The following is an 18,372-nucleotide window of genomic DNA, read 5'->3' as shown; positions in this document are numbered from 1 at the left end:
CCACAGATATACAGTTAGTCATTTTTAAGGCAATTGTATTATAATAGTAATAAATTGTTCAATTCTCATTGGTCTTCTAAAATTTCTAAACCATTTGTAAGGATATCTTAAATGCCCCACTCTTTCTTTATCTTCGTGAATTTAAATAATTTAAAGTTCACCTTGTCAGTATATAATTCTAGATGTACCTATTAAACACGGAAATGTAAAAGGAGATTTTTTTGTGCTAGTTGAAAGTTCACCAAATGTTTAACAAGTTTGTTCAACTTTTATCATAACATAGGGTTTACCTGTCTTTCTCTCAGTGTAAAAACATATTTTGTCAATTTTAAAAAATTCAGCAAAAAGCATGAAAACAAAATTGGCTCACGAATACAAGGTCAAATGCGACATTTGTACAAACTCCGTAGTGTTTTTTCAGTGCATTTTAATACAAATGTAGTACTTCTATGACAAAATAAAAAAAAAACCGGACAAACTCTATAATTAACGAAAACACAATTTTTAACAAAATCACCAGCCTAAAATTACAAATGCACTCATTTTTTAAATCCTTTCTTCCCAGAGTTAACTGATGAGGTCCCCGCCTCAATGTCATCTCCACTTTTTAGACTAATTCGTACGCAAGGCTCTTTTCCTTTTCTTGCACGAACATATGCTTTCAGATTTCGCTCCTTCTCCTTGTTCTCCTTTATCAAGTCCTCTAGATCTTGATGTATTTGGACCGAGAAATAATTGAAAAAGAAGAGGAACACTACAACAGTAAAAGCTTCACGCTTAGGAGAATGCCACTTCACTAAGTTACCTGCCAGGACCCCGGTCATGCTGTGCAGTAGCAAGGGATACGTTAGATAATCAAACTTACCCATGGTGCAAACGACTGAAATAATTTCTAATAGCACATAGCAGAAATAGTGCAAACTTATGAACCACTTGTATCTGTAGCCCTGGAATTCTGTTAGAACATCTGTAGATTGCGTTGTAGAACTTACTTTGAGCACGTAGTACGTGATGTAAACCACATGACCCACGATCAAGGTATTGCAGGAAGCACCCATTATCAAGGATATAAATAAATGTGTGACGACGACAGTCTTTCCTTCATCTGAATGTGCTTGTTGATCTAAATACATTTCGTACAAACTAAGGGTAATCACTAAAGCGGAGGTACCCTGAAACGTTCTTATTTGGAATGTGTATTAAAGCACCGTTTACTCACCAAAGAGAGTACTACGAAAACGATGAATACCCCTCTGAGTATTTTAGACATGACAGACAGGCATATCGTTGATGACAGTTCAAAATTGACAGTGTCAATAGAAAAAGACAGTAATTAAAGAATATAGAGCTATATTTTACTTATTTAAATGTGTGAAATATGTCAGCAGTGGTCTTCTGCAAACCACCGGAGGTACTAGGACCTTGGTTATCAGTATCGCGAAGACTGATCGTCACGCATCGTTGTCTCATCTTCACAGTACGTTGATATTTTTTCCGAGTCACTCGGTCGAAGTCAGTGCCAACTGTTGCAGCAATTAGTTCTTCAACTTCATTAAAAATTTGTTCAGCAGCCAAAGTGATGATAAAGAGAAAAACTACAAATTACAACCCAGTCAACGTTTTCCTTTGAGACGATTTACCTGCTAATATAAACACCAAGATGGCAAGTAAATTCGAATAGTTGAGATAATCGTACTCCGTGACGATAATAACCGCTGATATCAGTTCACTTAAGACGTACAAAAAGTAGTTGCAACCCATATACCAAGTATATCGTAGTCCCTGAAAAGAACATATACGAACTTGATTATTGTTCTAGTAGTACTTACACGTAATGCGTAGATGGACATATAAACTATGTTGGCAAAAATTGATATATTTACTATGGAAAACATCGAAATAGCTGCCACTCTGTGAGGAGAATAGTATGTTTGGTTGTGTTGAATACGGTACTTCACATCAGCATAAACGTCCAAAGCTCCAACGCAAATTATTAAAGCGCAAATTGTCTGCAATTTGAAGTCAGTTGCAACTAAATTTTGAAGAAGATTTTTCTCACCAGGGACGTTACTGCGATTACGAATAATATTATTTTGTACTTGATTAGAGCTAACATTTTAATAAGTGATGACAGTGACACTTACACACGTCAGAATTAATTATTGCTGGCGCTTAAATAAGGTTACAATAAAGTCTGCCGAATTGCATTTATTTTTGATGTAGCTATTCTGAAGTCGTTCTTTGAATTGTTAGACACATGATAATTTTAGAGAGAATTATTGTTTAACCGAGTTTCATTAAGTTTTATTTGGTTGTAGTACTTCCAGTAATGATACTTACTCACTGACACTTTGCGGTGAAAATTTAATAACGTGTTCACTGAATTGAAGATTTTGTTGAAACAAATAAGTCTTCGGCTGCCTTGTCTTTGGTCTTATTAAAAATCGAATCTATCAGCTTTAATTACTTTATAAATTCAAAATTTAAGTCGGAATTCAATGTCCGCATCGTACAGTTTCTGAAATAAGATTGCGGATGGATGTAAAAATTAAAGATGATTTTTTGTTTTAGGTTCAATGGTAACAAGTATTCCACTATTGCATTATTAGTAACTACAAGGATTTTTTAGAAATTAGAACGCAACATATAATTAAAAACTAAATTAATCTTGTAAACTTTAGCAACTGAACTGTTTGTTCAACAAATTTTGATGGTAAAGCTGTCTATGATGGCTCTGCCAGTGGAAACAATCATTACTATTTATTTATTTAAAATAGTTGTCGACGTAGATGGTTGTGAACATTCTAGATTAAGTTGGTAGCACCTCAAGTATAGTAATTATTGAAATTCTTCGTTGGTACTTCAATTGTCTTATCAGAAGCATGTTTGTCAGCTTGTGGTGTAATCTTCGTTGTCTTGCATTTGGTTATTTTTATAAATATTTATAATAAGAGCAATGCCGTTTTTAAATGAAAAGGAACGTAGGACAGTTTTGCGGTGTTCCCACAAATTTATAACTTCTGGTTTCTTTTAAATCATAACCTCACACTGATATCTTGTTACTTTTTTGTAACTCAATCTAAAGGCAGGTATGCAAAATCATAGTCTATTCTTGTTGACAACCATTTTGAAATATTGCAATAGAATATTTTTAATAAAAAAAAATCTTAATTTTTTAGTCTATTACTCAATTAAATCATCCGTTCAGTCTATATGTGTAGTCTTAAAGTATCCCGCACCGTGTGATTTCGAGAATTTCAGAGCTTTCAACATAAACATCCAAACTTTCTAGAAAAAAAAAGTAAAACATTTTACAATATAACTTTGGAATTTTAAAGCCGAATGCCCTAAAATTTTGCAAACGTTTTAAAGTTATAGAAAGTATGATAAATTGTTGTGGTGACCGTTCTTGAATTAAAATTTCGAGTTGAAAAAAATTAAGAGTGACGCGAAATCTCATTTGAATAGTTTGGATTTGAAACAAAAAAAAAATTGGTCTAAAGAGTTTAGACAGTACTTCCCTCGCTGTCGGAAACTTGACGACTGCATGCCTATTATGTTTTTTTTTCTCATTACATTTTTGTAGTGGGAATTTAAAAAAAAAATTGTGATGACGTCATCAACATTTTTGCAAGGACACGTATATCAGTTGGGATAGATGTAGTGTAATACTAAGAATAAAATTATTGTATTCCCAAATTTTCGGGAAAATGAATTGGGTCGTTTTGAATATTGATTTCTTATAATCAATAAAATAACGAAACAATTTACTCACGTATACGGCGCCGGTGTGTAATATCTAGAGAGCGGATTTCTGTCGGGCTAGGCAAGGTCAAACTCGGTACGGCTCGCACGGGATGCGAATTCATTGCCGTTGCGGACTGCACTTCGTTTATTTGATATTAGAATAACGTTGTTTCGTTGCACTCTGCTGTTAATTCCCGTTCTCATTTACTTAGCCGTTTGATTAATAAATCGTTAATTATATTTATGGAATCCAGCACGTCCCCCCCTATAATCGTGACGTAGCCCGACAGAAATCCGCTGTCTAGTAATATGAGGGGCAACTGAAAATCGTTTATGTATAAACATTCTTAATTTAAGATGACAAGCGTAACAGCATACGTGAGAGTCAAACAGAGAAACTGTAAACAAAACGACCATCGGTTTTATTGCTTCGACTTCCGCTTATTATATAAAACATTGGATTTTATTTTAATTCTTGACGGTGAAATTCACAATTGGTTGATTATAAACATGTCTATTCCACATTCGCGGAACCTAGTCAACGAACAAAACAAACACACGTCTGTAATGTTAAAATAGATGTAAATAAGCGTGCTACCCTTATGTTTCAACCGAGTTTTTCCTTTAACAAATTTTGTGTCTACCAAATTGGGTTGGTTGGAGTGTAATACTAATAATAAGTGTTGCCTTTAATTTAATCAATAAAATAAATTGACTTCATTAATTTTTTTGAACCACCTCTTAAGAAAATCTAAAAAATATGAATGGAATGATAAATCACAAGTACAAACTCATCATATTTTTTGCATTTTAGATAGGATTTATTCAGCAAAATTTAAGGGTGACGTCATCAATTTTTTTAGGAGGGATGAACAAATACATTTTGAACAAAAGTTTACCATGCTTATAATAACTTTAAAATATTCCCAAGATTTCAAAGCATTCGGTTTTGTAATTCCTGATTAAATCGATAAAATAAATTCACGCCTTCATTAATTTTTTTGAGTCACCCTGCATATGCAAATCCAAAAATATGAATGGAGTGATAGATCACAAGTACAGACTCATCATATTTTGTACATTTTAGATATGATTTATTCCACAAACTTTTGAGCTGACGTCATCAAGTTTTTGTAGGGGATAAGCAAATATTTTTTGACTAAAGATTTATGATGCTCTTTATAGCCTTAAAACATCTGCAACATTTCAAAGCATTCTGGTTAGCAGATTAAAAATTAAATTTCAAAATGTTGTTTTATAATTTTGATTTTTTTTCCAAAAATCTGGACGTTTCGGGTGAAAAGTCGATTCGGAGTTGTAAACTACATGTGTAGGACTATGTTATTTTATACAATTGAAAACCCATTTACTACGTACAATTTTGAAGTGACGTCATCGCATTAGTGGTGGGGATGATTAGACAAATTTTGGTTAGCGTTTTACCATCTACATGATATTCTTAATATAAGTACAAAATTTCACAACAATCGGTCGAGTACTTTCGGAGATTATCTGTCTAATAAAAATCCAGGACGGCAGACGGACAGACGGACGGACAGACAGACGGAAATGGGAGACCTATTTCTTCGTCTTCTAGGGGTCATGAAAGATCGAGAAAACGTAAAAGTAGAGAGTCGGCCGACGGACTCGATTACAATACTTCCTTTGCTTACGCTCGGGAAGTAAAAATAAAAAAATTGGTCTAAAGAGTTTAGACAGTACTTCCCTCGCTGTCGGAAACTTGACGACTGCATGCCTATTGTGTTTTTTTTCTCATTACATTTTTGTAGTGGGAATTTAAAAAAAAATTGCGATGACGTCATCAACATTTTTGCAAGGACACGTATATCAGTTGGGATAGATGTAGTGTAATACTAAGAATAAAATTATTATATTCTCAAATTTTCGGGAAAATGAATTGGGTCGTTTGAATATTGATTTGTAATAATCAATAAAATAACGAAACAATTTACTCACGTATACCTACGTATCAGAGGCAACTGAAAATCGTGTATGTATAAACATTGTTAATTTAAGATGACAGGCGTAACAGCATACGTGAGAGCCAAACACAGAAACTGTAAACAAAACGACCGTCGGTTTTATTGCTTCGACTTCCGCTTATTATATAAAACATTGGGTTTTATTTTAATTCTTGACGGTGAAATTCACAATTGGTTGATTATAAACATGTCTATTTCACATTCGCGGAATCAAGTGAACGCATAAAACAAATGCAGGTCTGTAATGTTAAAGTCGATGTAAATAAGCGTGCTACCCTTATGTTTCAACCGAGTTTTCCCTTTAACAAATTTTGTGTCTACCAAATTGGGTTGGTTGGGGTGTAATACTAATAATAAGTGTTGCCTTTAATTTAATCAATAAAATAAATTGACTTCATTAATTTTTTTGAACCACCTCTTAAGAAAATCTAAAAAATATGAATGGAATGATAAATCACAAGTACAAACTCATCGTATTTTTTGCATTTTAGATAGGATTTATTCAGCAAAATTTAAGGGTGACGTCATCAATTTTTTTAGGAGGGATGAACAAATACATTTTGAACAAAAGTTTACCATGCTTATAATAACTTTAAAATATTCCCAAGATTTCAAAGCATTCGGTTTTGTAATTCCTGATTAAATCGATAAAATAAATTCACGCCTTCATTAATTTTTTTGAGTCACCCTGCATATGCAAATCCAAAAATATGAATGGAATGATAAATCACAAGTACAGACTCATCATATTTTGTACATTTTAGATACGATTTATTCGGAAAACTTTTGAGCTGACGTCATCAGTTTTTTGTAGAAGATAACCAAATATATTTTGACTAAAAATTTATTATGCTCTTTATAACCTTAAAACATCTGCAAGATTTCAAAGCATTCGGTTTTGTAGTTCCTGATTAAATAAATAAAATAAATTTACGCATTCATTAATTTTTTTGAGTCACTCTGTATATGCAAATCCAAAAAATATGAATGGAGTGATAAATGACAAGTACAGGCTCATCATATTTTGTACATTTTAGATATGATTTATTCGGCAAACTTTCGAGCTGACGTCATCAAGTTTTTGGAGGGGATAAGCAAATATATTTTGACTAAACATTTATTATGCTCTTTATGACCTTAAAACATCTGCAAGATTTCAGAGCATTCGGTTTTGTAGTTCCTGATTAAATCAATAAAATATATTTACGCATTCATTAATTTTTTTGAGTCACCCTGTATATGCAAATCCAAAAAATATGAATGGAGTGATAGTTCACAAGTACAGACTCATCATATTTTGTACATTTTAGATATGATTTATTCCACAAACTTTTGAGCTGACGTCATCAAGTTTTTGGAGGGGATAAGCAAATATTTTTTGACTAAAGATTTATGATGCTCTTTATAGCCTTAAAACATCTGCAACATTTCAAAGCATTCTGGTTAGCAGATTAAAAATTAAATTTCAAAATGTTGTTTTATAATTTTGATTTTTTTTCCAAAAATCTGGACGTTTCGGGTGAAAAGTCGATTCAGAGTTGTAAACTACATGTGTAGGACTATGTTATTTTATACAATTGAAAACCCATTTACTATGTACAATTTTGAAGTGACGTCATCGCTTTAGTGGTGGGGATGATTCGACAAATTTTGGTTAGCGTTTTACCATCTACATGATATTCTTAATATAAGTACAAAATTTCACAACAATCGGTCGAGTACTTTCGGAGATTATCTGTCTAATAAAAATCCGTGACAACAGACGGACAGACGGACAGACGGACAGACGGACAGACGGACGGACAGACGGACAGACGGACAGACGGACAGACGGACAGACGGACAGACGGACAGACGGACAGACGGACAGACCGACAGACGGACAGTCAGACGGAAATGGGAGACCTATTTCTTCGTCTTCTAGGGGTCATGAAAGATCGAGAAAACGTAAAAGTAGAGAGTCGGCCGACGGACTCGATTACAATACTTCCTTTGCTTACGCTCGGGAAGTAAAAAATCGTTAAACATAGGCAACCATGTGCACGTTAGCGCTTTTTGGGTAGTTCTAGTTGGTGGTTCTGCCGAAGTTTGTTTAGATATGGCACTTGTTAGGAGATTTCATGAAATTCACTTAGTCAGGACTCGTTTACGTTATAACAATTCTTAATTTTTCACACAAGATTGCTAATAGTTCATTTACAGTAGTTAAAACTAACCTAACGTCGACTGAGGTACGGGGGGGATTAAAAATTTCTCCCTTAGGCAGTTGTTACCATCATATCATCATCACATCACCGAGATATCTTTCTCGCAACGTGGAAAGCTATATCACGGAGATAATTTTCTCACAACGTGGATAATTACATCACTGAGGAGTTTTCCTCCCAACGCCTGATACATTTTGTGTCGTTTCTTTATCATGTGTTTTATCTGGGATAAGGTGGGACAGTCCACGATATAAACTCTCAAAGCTAAACTCTCAAGTAAATTTTTTTTTTTAGTAACCAGTCAGTCCAATCACTTGGATTAAGGGATAATTTAACATAACGTAAATTCTTCGTTTGAATCGTTGATAAAGTGTGGCATAATTTAACATCAGGCAAATTCTTTGTTCTGGCAGCGGCCATGTTGAAAGAGTATTTTCAAACCGAGCATATGTTTGAACTGTAAAATCTTACTGAACAAATTAACAACATTGTGGGACGTGCATTGTACTCCTTTGATTTAGACCATAATTTGTACAGTGCCACACGATTGATCACATTTCTGGGAGACAGATTGCCTGCTATGTTTTTTTGTGTTTGTCTGGGGAATGTAAACGATGGTCCACAATGGAGCTGAATAACTTCACTTTTGAAAATTAACCAATAACTCGAATAGACATAAAATATCAAACTCATGTGGTTTTGTTAGCTTTGCAATTTTTCATCTAATACAATTTTTCTCTATCACACAATTTTTAACTACAGTAATTTTCTTCGTTGTATAATTTAAATTGAACGTAAATTTTCATGCTCTGCAGATTCTAACCTTACGTAATATTTTTGTCTGCACAAGTTTTACTTCATACCAGATCTTTTTGGTTTTATAAATCTTTGCTAGTTTTTTTGTTTTGTAAATATTTTGTTGATTAATGCTACCACCATAAAATTATCTGATGTCCAATCGTAATTTCAAATAAGAATTCTTTGCTGTTGAAAAGTTTCCCGAGAGTGTATGGCGAATTTAAATGTTGTTTATTGGTCTTTCTGAAACTTTAACACTCTTGTCCAGTTTTAGTTTAATATCGGAGTCATAGAAACTGAACATTTAAATGGATTTGAGTTTAAATAACGCAATAATACGTAGCGGAAGCGGAATGCGCGGTTCCTAGTCGAGCTGGCGGGATTTATCGCACGATATGTACAAAAGACCCAATCGCGAATTTGCGACCCTAACAGCCTGCTCGTACGGAATATTCATCATGGAGACGTGCTTTACGGCAGTGCTTGCGATAGATAGAATCACCGTCGTGGGTAGGAGAACAGCCACGACCAAGAGCCCCAAACTCCGCTCATGCTACAAAGCCCCCTATGGGCATTTTGGCTGTGCTCTAGACTGAAATTGATATAGTTCGATCACCACATTCTTATAGCGCTTTGGTGCCGCTGCCGTTGCATAGTTTTTTATTAAAATGTTGTTCTCTTGTTGACTGCCATAATTTTAAATTTGCCGCCACACCTGTAATAACTTGTGTATTTGCATCCAGTTACTTTAATTCAGATTTTTCTTTGTTTTTATTAAATTAGTGATATTGAACTATTTGCATTGATTCAGAACGTTTAATTTGATTTCATTCAAAGTTTTTTTTGTAGCTGAGCATTAAGCGGTGTCTTCAACGGTCACCAGTTACTCGCAGCTTTTTTTTTCTGTCGGTGAAGAAATAAATAAGTTTGTGTTTTATTTGGCGGTACTTTTCCAACCTTGGGGTCCACCATTTGAATCTGGACGCATCCCGCCAAAACGCAATGTAGGGTTTCATTTTGTCAGACGATCACAGCCAAGGCCAAATTTTGAATTTCAAAATTTTTCGCGGGCTTTCAATTTTTTTTTCACGTATCAATTTAAGGCGGGATGTTAGGGTTATCACATTGTCAATAAAAATTTTAAATTCGGTCATGAACTGTGAACGTCTGCAAAACAGATGATGTACGTTGTGTTCTTGAAATGAAAGAATTGCTACCACTGCAAATGGAGAATAGTCAGAGTGGTATAATGAAGCAAAAGTGGAGATGAAAGAGAACTTCTTTTATTAAATCATAAAAAAGCAAACAGGCATTACAAGTCTATAAACAAACATTTAAAATACAAAACAGATTCGCGAAGTCCTTAGCTAAATAAATACACAAGAAAAATACCAACTAAATTCGGAATCGTCCACCCCTCTTCTGCTCCGCGTCTTTGTGTACTTATCCCAATCAACTTTGAATTCTATATTCCCCAAATTTAGAATAACAAAATAAACAATTAAAATTTGAAGGAAGCAAAATTTCGTTACTGTATAATTTGTCGACTTTCATTAGAAAATGAAGAATTTTAAAAGTTATTAATTAAACCAATGAATTCGTAATGTTCCCATTGTCGATTGGATACCTGACATCAGAAAAAAATCAAATACATTTCAAGCAAACGCAACAGACACGTGTTAAATACAGCCAAAATCAATGTAAGGTGGTTTTAACATATATACATTTCGTTTTAAGCCCCCATTTTAAGAGCAAAATATTCAAAATTCAAATTTAGACCAGGCATGTATACCTGCATAATAATACAAAACAAACCCACCCACCAGTTCACCATATTGTTAATGTAACTGACACGGCTTTCAACGTTCCTTTCCTCTACTTAGCAAAATATGGGTGAATAACTATTGTTGAAGGGTGGTGGAAAATTTAAGTGTTTCGACATGTTGGAGGAACATGTTCACCTGATTAGTACGTCCAACTGACGTTTCCCAACAAGTTGGGTGGAGGAATGGAGAACGGATTGAACGTCGGCAACGGTGAAACAGCGGGTGTAGAAACTTGGGTGCTGGAGGACGACCTCTCAGCGTCATCTCGAGGTATACAGGGATTAATGTCAAGCAAATATTTTTGAGCCCTCTGAAGCGTTCTCTCCTTCCGATCAAGTAAGCACCACGGAATCCAGACTGCCCTTGGAAAGAGTTCCATCAAGTCGGACACCATCTTCATTTCTGTGATTGGTAACATAAGTGACCGCATGGTATCAAATTGCTTCACGAAGAAGTCGACCATTCGGAGACTACAGCGGGGGTCAAAGGGTTTCGATGTAATCTCAGTGTACACGTCCCATCGATGTTGTCGCTCGAACAAATCGTCCCAATCTGTGGATCTGTCAGGTAAAGTGGGACGAGGCACTGGGGTCGACACTGTCTGTGTCGAAGGTTCCTCCAGTTGCCTCTGTCCTTCTAACAGGTCCAGGGCGACTTGTTTCCAATCCGTTTCTGAACGATTTTCCGTTTGTTGATGTCCCTTTAGTCCCCCCGTCGCTGTCACTTGCCGCTGCTTGGTTGGTTGCTCCGCAGGTTGTGTCATCACTTCGGCTGTTTTTGGCCTTTTCAGCCTGCGGCGGGGGCCCGCCAGAAGCACGATCCGGAGCTTCTTCACGCTCCAAGAACCGCTAGTACTGCGTAGTTTCTTTCTGTTATTCATGGTGCTCTGACTGTAGGATCACCTATAAATATCAAAAACAAGCATGTATTTGTGCAAAATAAAATGTATTCCTCCTCTGCAGCACGCCAGCATCGTGTGCTGGTCGTGCGGCACCAAATTTTATGACAACCCGAATATTCCGCCAACATTGAGGCATGTGTTGTACATACGTGCAAAATTTTTCATTTGGCTATCACCTATGATTGACAACGAAATTGATTCTTATTGTAAATTAATACTTCACACTATTATTTTAGGTACTACTATGCGTATCATCTAAATTATTTAGCGGGTCAGTTAACTAAAGTGTGTCATGCTTCGTCTTCAGTGAAAAAAAAAACAGTGTAATAGGTCAATTTTAAAACAACTATGTAGGTAAGTACAAAATTTTGGTGTCAGTCTAGGGTTAATTTTTCTTTAGACAAAATCGCTTTAATTCTATAACCACCCTGTTTTATCCAGAAAAAAACAATAAAATTTGTTGAAGTCACTTCACATTCAACATGTTAAAATAGGTATAACTAGAACTTGTATTGTCATATGAATTAGAAAACACACATTATGGTCATAAACATCCAGAAGCGTAAATAGGTACCAGTACGTAGATCCTGACAAGTACCTAACTAATAATAGATAAAACATTACAGTGCAAAAGATTATAAAAGTAACAGAGATCCAGTAGCACACAGAACGATTGATCTTAGACACTATTCCCAGAGGCATGATTTATAACGGTTTTCACTTTGTGCCCACTTTGTACTCCGCAGATTAAAAACACCAGCTACGCTACATGCTAATGCTAGACAAATCACAGAATTTGGATACATACTTACTACGAATTCTGGAGATATACAATGAAACAAGGATGATTATATATTTCAACTCTACAAGTCTACAAGTTCATCCAAACAAAGTGAGTCATCATCAGCAGTATCACCATCAGCTGGCAAGTAGAATTCGACCAGTGGCGGAACATTAAGTTTAATAAAGTGGGAGTATTCATGGACAGTGATATGTGATAAATACACTAAAGTGAATATATGCTAATGCACACATTATTATGGTGATTTTTTTGGCAGTCAGAGAAAAAAGAAGACGATTCAATTCAACAATAAAGAAACGTGGAACGAGTAGCGTTAATAATGGTTCTAGACACTAACTTCTCTTTACACTACTACAGCTACGTACAACCATGCCGCGGTGCTCCCACCAGTGCCCACTATCTCTATACTGTGCCGGTTGGCCAGTGTTGGGCAGTATCTAGATACTTGTATCTAAATAAAGTATCTAGATACATTTTTGGGTATCTAGTATCTGTATCTAAATAAAATCGAATTTAAGCACAAAATATCTGTATCTAGATACAAAATTAATGGCGCAGATACAGATACATTTTTTTATTTCACTTTTTTTTCAGTAGTTATTAGTTAAGTTATACTAGTAGTAATTTTTGATACTTCATGGTCATATAAACAAAAATAGAGGTAAGAGGTCCACTAATAGTGTTCTGTCACGGAAATTTTCATATTTTAAATATGTACCATCATTTCCTACATTGTAGCCTTCAGTACTTCTTTAAATATAATCCTGAGGGGCAATAAATCTAAGCCACGGTAAGATGGTATTTTAAAAACCATAAACTACAATTCATTATTCACTGCGTTTTACGCTTATCGAGGCAATGCATTTTATCTGTGTACCTGAGCAACCCGGGTCCGGTAGGCCCGCTGGTTGTATTTGTGTTATTAAATAAGAGTAATTTTAATAGTAAAAATATTTGTTTAAGGTATGTTATTATTTTTAGAAAATAATAATTGCGTGTTACATAATGAATAATTTTTTCAATTAGCACAAATTAGTTCTGTAATCGACTAATCGAATGTTCAATACATACATTTCTCTGACATAAATCGCATATTTGTTACGGTTTTATATCTTTATTTTTCAGACAAATGTAGCATCTTTTCTTGTTGCCACATGTGTCATTTCTTCACTTTTTCATTGTTGGATCTAACGCGAGGCGGGCTTGGCAGGTCCGTTTTGCCCTAGAATGTGCCGATTATGTTTAAGTGTAAATCTTGGGCAATAAAATTAAAATTTTTACAACCCTCGGCAGAATAATTTATCGTGATATATTCTCAGAAATCGTGAAATGAGATTGAAATAAAATGAGTTTCAAGAAAAATCTGAAAATTTAAAGTTGCACTGTAATGATTCCGGCCTGCCAGGCAGCCTTTGATCCATAAGGGGTTTAAATACCTTTCTAAGAAATTGTACTTATTTTGCCTTAAACGGAACCAGCAATTCTTTGTAAAATGTGTATATAATTGCCGCATCGAGATAGACGATTACCGGACATGGTCATAAAAACATCGTAAGCCGATATTGAAGAATAATAATTTATGACATCAATATGAATTTTAATGCTGGAGATATTTAATTATTAGATATACTCAAACACAATTTGGACATTGTAGTGTGGGAATAAAAACAAAAAAAATATTCTTTTTAAGCGTACGTAATAAATATTGCACAATTTGCGACACATCAAACAGCGAAGCGATGGCCTATTTGCAGAAAAAAAGAAAAGATTTTTCAGTCTTGAATAACTATGCTACAGTAAAATCTTTATTTTTTAAATTTAATACCACAATCCCTTCTTCTGCACCTGTGGAACTGGTGTTTAGTAGCAGAAACCAAATTCTGACACCAAGAAGAAATAATTTAGGTGACAATACGTTCGAAATGTTTTTAATTTTAAAAAATTCATTAAACAATACATAAAAAAATACATAAACATGTTTTCAGTTATTTTATTCGCTAAACCTTCAAAAAGTATGTTTTCTTGTATCTGTATCTAGATACATTTCGAAAAAATCGAAAACAATCTGTATTTAAATACTTTTATCTTTCATATATCTATATCTGTATATAGATACTTTTAAAAGTATCTGTCCCTAACACTGTGTCGGCTGCTTCAAGTTTTATTTCGTAGGTATACTCCCCCCCCACGTGAAAAACAGAGCTGACTCTCCCCCAGTCCCCCAGTAGAGTTTCCTTTACCAGCAGGACACCTTCCAAAATTCCCCACGTTGGCAGAATCCAGTATTGCGAATAAACAGTCATATGAGTGCAGGGAAAATTATCACTCTGGACTTGTCCCGATCTTCGCTCTCATCACCCGAATTTAACAAAGCAAAATTAGGTAATGAATTAATACTACGTCGTGAATCGAATCCCCCTTCTAAAAGTGGAGTCATAGAACACAAAACATGACACAAAATCAGCAGAAAATCCCCTTTCCTCCTTTTAAAATACTACTTATTTCACTTGATTAAAGTTAGGTGTCATACAAGAAAGATAAAATTTATAATTTCTAGAGAGCGTGTAGAATAAAATAACAATGTTCATGACTGTTAAACTGTGTTAGAAACAGAAATGTTTAAAAATCCTAACATGAACGGTGAATTTACACCCCGTGTTTACATGATGATCAAAAATTCACATTTCCGATTAGAAGACATTAATAACTAATGTTTGTGGGGAAAACTGTGGCGTCGCCGTCCGGTACGATTAAATTTCGTTTAAACAAAGGCTATTTTATGAAACTACCAAATCAAAATAACCTAGATAAATTTAACGCTTACCGCGTGGTTGCATCTACACCAAACCAAACAACCAGTGGTGCCTGAACCCTGAACCAGACAAGTCTGTTTTACTACCACCCCCTTAATACATTCCTACCCACAAAATCGCTAAACGAGCGACTACCAGCAAGACAATAGAGTTCAACATGGTTGCCTATGTTCAACGATTTTATTAATTCATTTCTCAAATTCAAATTATCCAAATGCGACTTCGCGCTAGTTATAAATGTTTTTTTTTCTTTTACAAATACAAATTCCGTATACAATGCAAGTTAAGTATTATTACTAACATAACACTGTGTACAACCGATTTCGAACTTAAGATGGCATTATGGTTGAAATGTTTTGTTTAGTAGTCCTAATATTTTGTAGTATACGTATGATAAACACAGCTTCTGCTTACATGAGGTTCTAATGGAGAAGTCCTTAGATCAAACAATATTTTTATTTTTAGAAGAGTGATATAATTAATGTTGCTGCTGGGGAGCCAAACCTTTAATAGATTGTTATTACCAGTACACAAATAAATGTATATGTGTAAAAATCATTACAAAAAAATATGCATAAAATTTACGACTGCTTTTTTAGATTAAAATGAACATTCATATGGTAAAATGTCTGATTTTCAGCAGTTATATTTGGAATCAGAGGTTGAACTGGTAAAATAAAAAAAAATCCATAATGTTTAATCAAAAGTGCAGAAGATGCGCCAAACACATAACAATCTATGCTAGACAATGTTAAATACGACAATTTAATAGGTCTTTCAACATCGAATATGTTAAATAGATGTGTAAAATGTTTGATTTTTTCGTTAAAAAATGCATATACTAATATGTACTTAATTGTCGTTGTTCAATTTCGTTCTAGATATTCCACTTGCTTTCATAGGTGTATTGTGGTTTGCGTTGTGCCGATTCCAATATAGCGCTTTGTCCGGCACCAAAGATATTGAATATAAGTGTAGATGGAGAATGCCCTATATCTTTCATATATCACAGTGTGACCAACATCTCCTTGGTGAGAGGAGTGAAGCGCGAGAGGTAGTACCTACTACCATTATTATTAGATTTCGCGAAGAACTGTCAATTTTGTTGTACGTACCTTTCAATAACACCCTGTACACAGAAATGTTTTCACAAATTGTATTTTATTGTAACTGTTTATATTACTGTAAGAAACCGTTATCGTAGTAAGTAACAACTACTTCGTCTTACCTGATTCTATTTTATCTTTGATAAAAATTTCTAAATACGTTCCTTCACCTCTTCTCTTGGTAGGTAGCAACCGGTAAACCCGATGACCGTTGGGTTTTACACAAAAGATTAGATTCTATGCCATTATAATCTTATACTGATAACTGCCCCATTCATAATATCCAAACAACAGCGAAATCTCGTGCAAGGCAAAGCTTTCTGCTTTCTGGTGCCAGGGGGTAATCGCTAATCTCAAAACGAATCGAAATAATTTTTTTACCAGGGTAATTAATGTTCGGAAACGACAGAAGAAATAGTTTTTCCTCGCAGAATAGTAAAATGCCAGTGTAAAAGTCCATGTATATATACAGGGTGTTAGGGAATGCTTGCAACAAAATTTGAAGGTAGGCTCCTGAAGAAGAGAACAACAAAAAATGCTAGTAACACTTTTTTCAAAGGTTAATAGTTTTTTCTAAAAAGCGTATCGAAAAATCAGTCCCCACATTTTGAGAACTGCCGACGTTGTCTTTTTTTTTCTAAGGTAGTTGTGAAAATTCTGGAACTAAGATGATTATTTCCTTAGAAACGATTAAATCTAATTTGTCAAAAATTGACAAAAATGTCACATTTACATCAATACAATAAACACCTTTGAGTTTTAAAATGTTTGATTCGGACGTTTAACGAAATAGACGCGGTTCCGACACGCTAATAAGGGTACCAACGTGGTTGTTAACGGAAATTTCAGAAAACATCACAAACGGCCTCTGAAAACCTGCAGTGATACCAGAAAGAGGGGGTTTTGCGTTTTTCCCCTGAAAAAAATCCCGAAGGAAAACACTAGAAAGATTAGGAAAATCTATCTTTCAGCAGTGTGGTAAATGAAATGTTAAAATAGTTCGTCAACTCAAGCGCAATAGCGCTCCCAGTTGATCTAATACTACGGCAAAAAGGGACAACTCATGGCACCCAACCTCGTGATAAAACTTTTCATCCTCCTCACTACCCTTCGAATTGATTAGTACAGACCCCTGTTGTTCGATCTTGAAAAAAGCGGCTATGGTTAACTGTTTGATGAACAAATGAGGACGCTCCACCCAAGATTCGGAGGAGTCTGGAGGACCTAAGTTCGTCGGTCCATATTTCCGAGTCCGGTCTGATCACTCGCCTAATGTGGTCCATTAATGTAGCAGCGGAACGATTGGGAATGTAGGACAACTAACTCCGCTTGTTGATCGTTCGTATACCACTCGTTATGAAAATTGCAACAAAATAATTTGCCGTTTGTAGGTAAAAATCCGAACTTACACAATGTACATGAGGCTCCTGGGCGAGAACAAGATGAGCAAACAATCCCGGCGCAAGCCGTGTACGCGAAAGTGAACCGTAGCAAGGAACACTCTCTACTGAAATGACAGAAATACTCATTTTATACGCACTTTCATTTCCCTTTGTACGATAACTGTCTGGTTTCCTGCCAATTCCCTCATCTTAAACTGTGTTTAGTATCCCCTTTCCAATGGAAGTGATTTCAATATCTAATATATAAAAATAAGTCGGGTTTTCCTTCCTGACGCTATAACTCCAGAACGCACGAACCGATTTCCACGGTTTTGCATTCGTTGGAAAGGTCTCGGGCTCCGTGAGGTTTATAGCAAAGAAAATTCTGGAAAAATTTCAAGAGAAAAGCAGCTAAAAGAAAAAAAAATTAAAAATTTTGCACGGGAATCGCGACTTGGAATGAATTTAAATAGTTGGCCATTCCTGACGGATCTGTCGCCTGACTGACGTGTCACACAAAACTATTTCTTCCGTGCGATTGTGAAAAGTATTATTGCATTTCAAGTCGTTGTTTGTTTTTTCGTAACAAAAAACGTCGTTTACTTCAGGAAAAGTATTCGTTAAAGTGAATTCAGTTACGCATTGCGAAAGTTTCTTATTAATTTTGATCTGCCATTCTATTTACCTATGTTCACTTTGTTGGTTTCGACAAAACCTCAAACTTTACCGTTATTCGAGGATTTGATTTGAAGTTTTCAGTATTTTAAAATTCTCAAGATAAAATTTA

General features: G+C 35.0%; 3 protein-coding genes across 5 annotated transcripts; all 3 read right to left on the bottom strand.

The window, feature by feature from the left end:
• Positions 1 to 476: 476 nt before the first annotated feature.
• LOC135137625 (uncharacterized) lies at positions 477 to 1,291 on the bottom strand. The gene is made up of 4 exons (XM_064067324.1): positions 1,220 to 1,291; positions 993 to 1,172; positions 806 to 947; positions 477 to 754 (listed from the first exon to the last, which is right to left on the bottom strand). Exons 1-4 carry the CDS (start codon positions 1,268 to 1,270, stop codon positions 540 to 542), a joined length of 588 nt encoding a protein of 195 aa, XP_063923394.1. The 5' UTR covers positions 1,271 to 1,291; the 3' UTR covers positions 477 to 539.
• A 68-nt stretch (positions 1,292 to 1,359) lies between these two features.
• Positions 1,360 to 2,116, bottom strand: LOC135137330 (uncharacterized). Its single transcript, XM_064066952.1, has 4 exons — positions 2,060 to 2,116; positions 1,830 to 2,009; positions 1,641 to 1,782; positions 1,360 to 1,595 (listed from the first exon to the last, which is right to left on the bottom strand). The coding sequence occupies exons 1-4, from the start codon at positions 2,114 to 2,116 to the stop codon at positions 1,360 to 1,362; spliced, it is 615 nt and encodes a 204-aa protein (XP_063923022.1).
• A 7,953-nt stretch (positions 2,117 to 10,069) lies between these two features.
• On the bottom strand, positions 10,070 to 17,688 carry LOC135137438 (uncharacterized). Of its 3 annotated transcripts, none has more exons than XM_064067084.1 (2): positions 17,613 to 17,688; positions 10,070 to 11,483 (listed from the first exon to the last, which is right to left on the bottom strand). In XM_064067084.1, the coding sequence occupies exon 2, from the start codon at positions 11,459 to 11,461 to the stop codon at positions 10,721 to 10,723; it is 741 nt and encodes a 246-aa protein (XP_063923154.1). In that variant the 5' UTR covers positions 11,462 to 11,483; positions 17,613 to 17,688; the 3' UTR covers positions 10,070 to 10,720. The 3 variants fall into 3 exon arrangements, with proteins under 3 accessions (XP_063923154.1, XP_063923152.1, XP_063923153.1); XM_064067082.1 differs by lacking the exon at positions 17,613 to 17,688 and adding an exon at positions 12,295 to 12,375; XM_064067083.1 differs by lacking the exon at positions 17,613 to 17,688 and adding an exon at positions 12,291 to 12,360.
• Between the last annotated feature and the right edge of the window lie 684 nt (positions 17,689 to 18,372).

The sequence above is a fragment of the Zophobas morio genome, unplaced genomic scaffold (assembly GCF_036711695.1).
Source record: "Zophobas morio isolate AGI-343-1 ecotype UQ-CSIRO unplaced genomic scaffold, CSIRO_AGI_Zmor_V1 ptg000029l, whole genome shotgun sequence".
NCBI lineage: Eukaryota > Metazoa > Arthropoda > Insecta > Coleoptera > Tenebrionidae > Zophobas > Zophobas morio.
The sequence above is the reverse complement of the archived record's forward strand: the minus strand, read 5'-3'. Positions and strand labels throughout refer to the sequence as shown.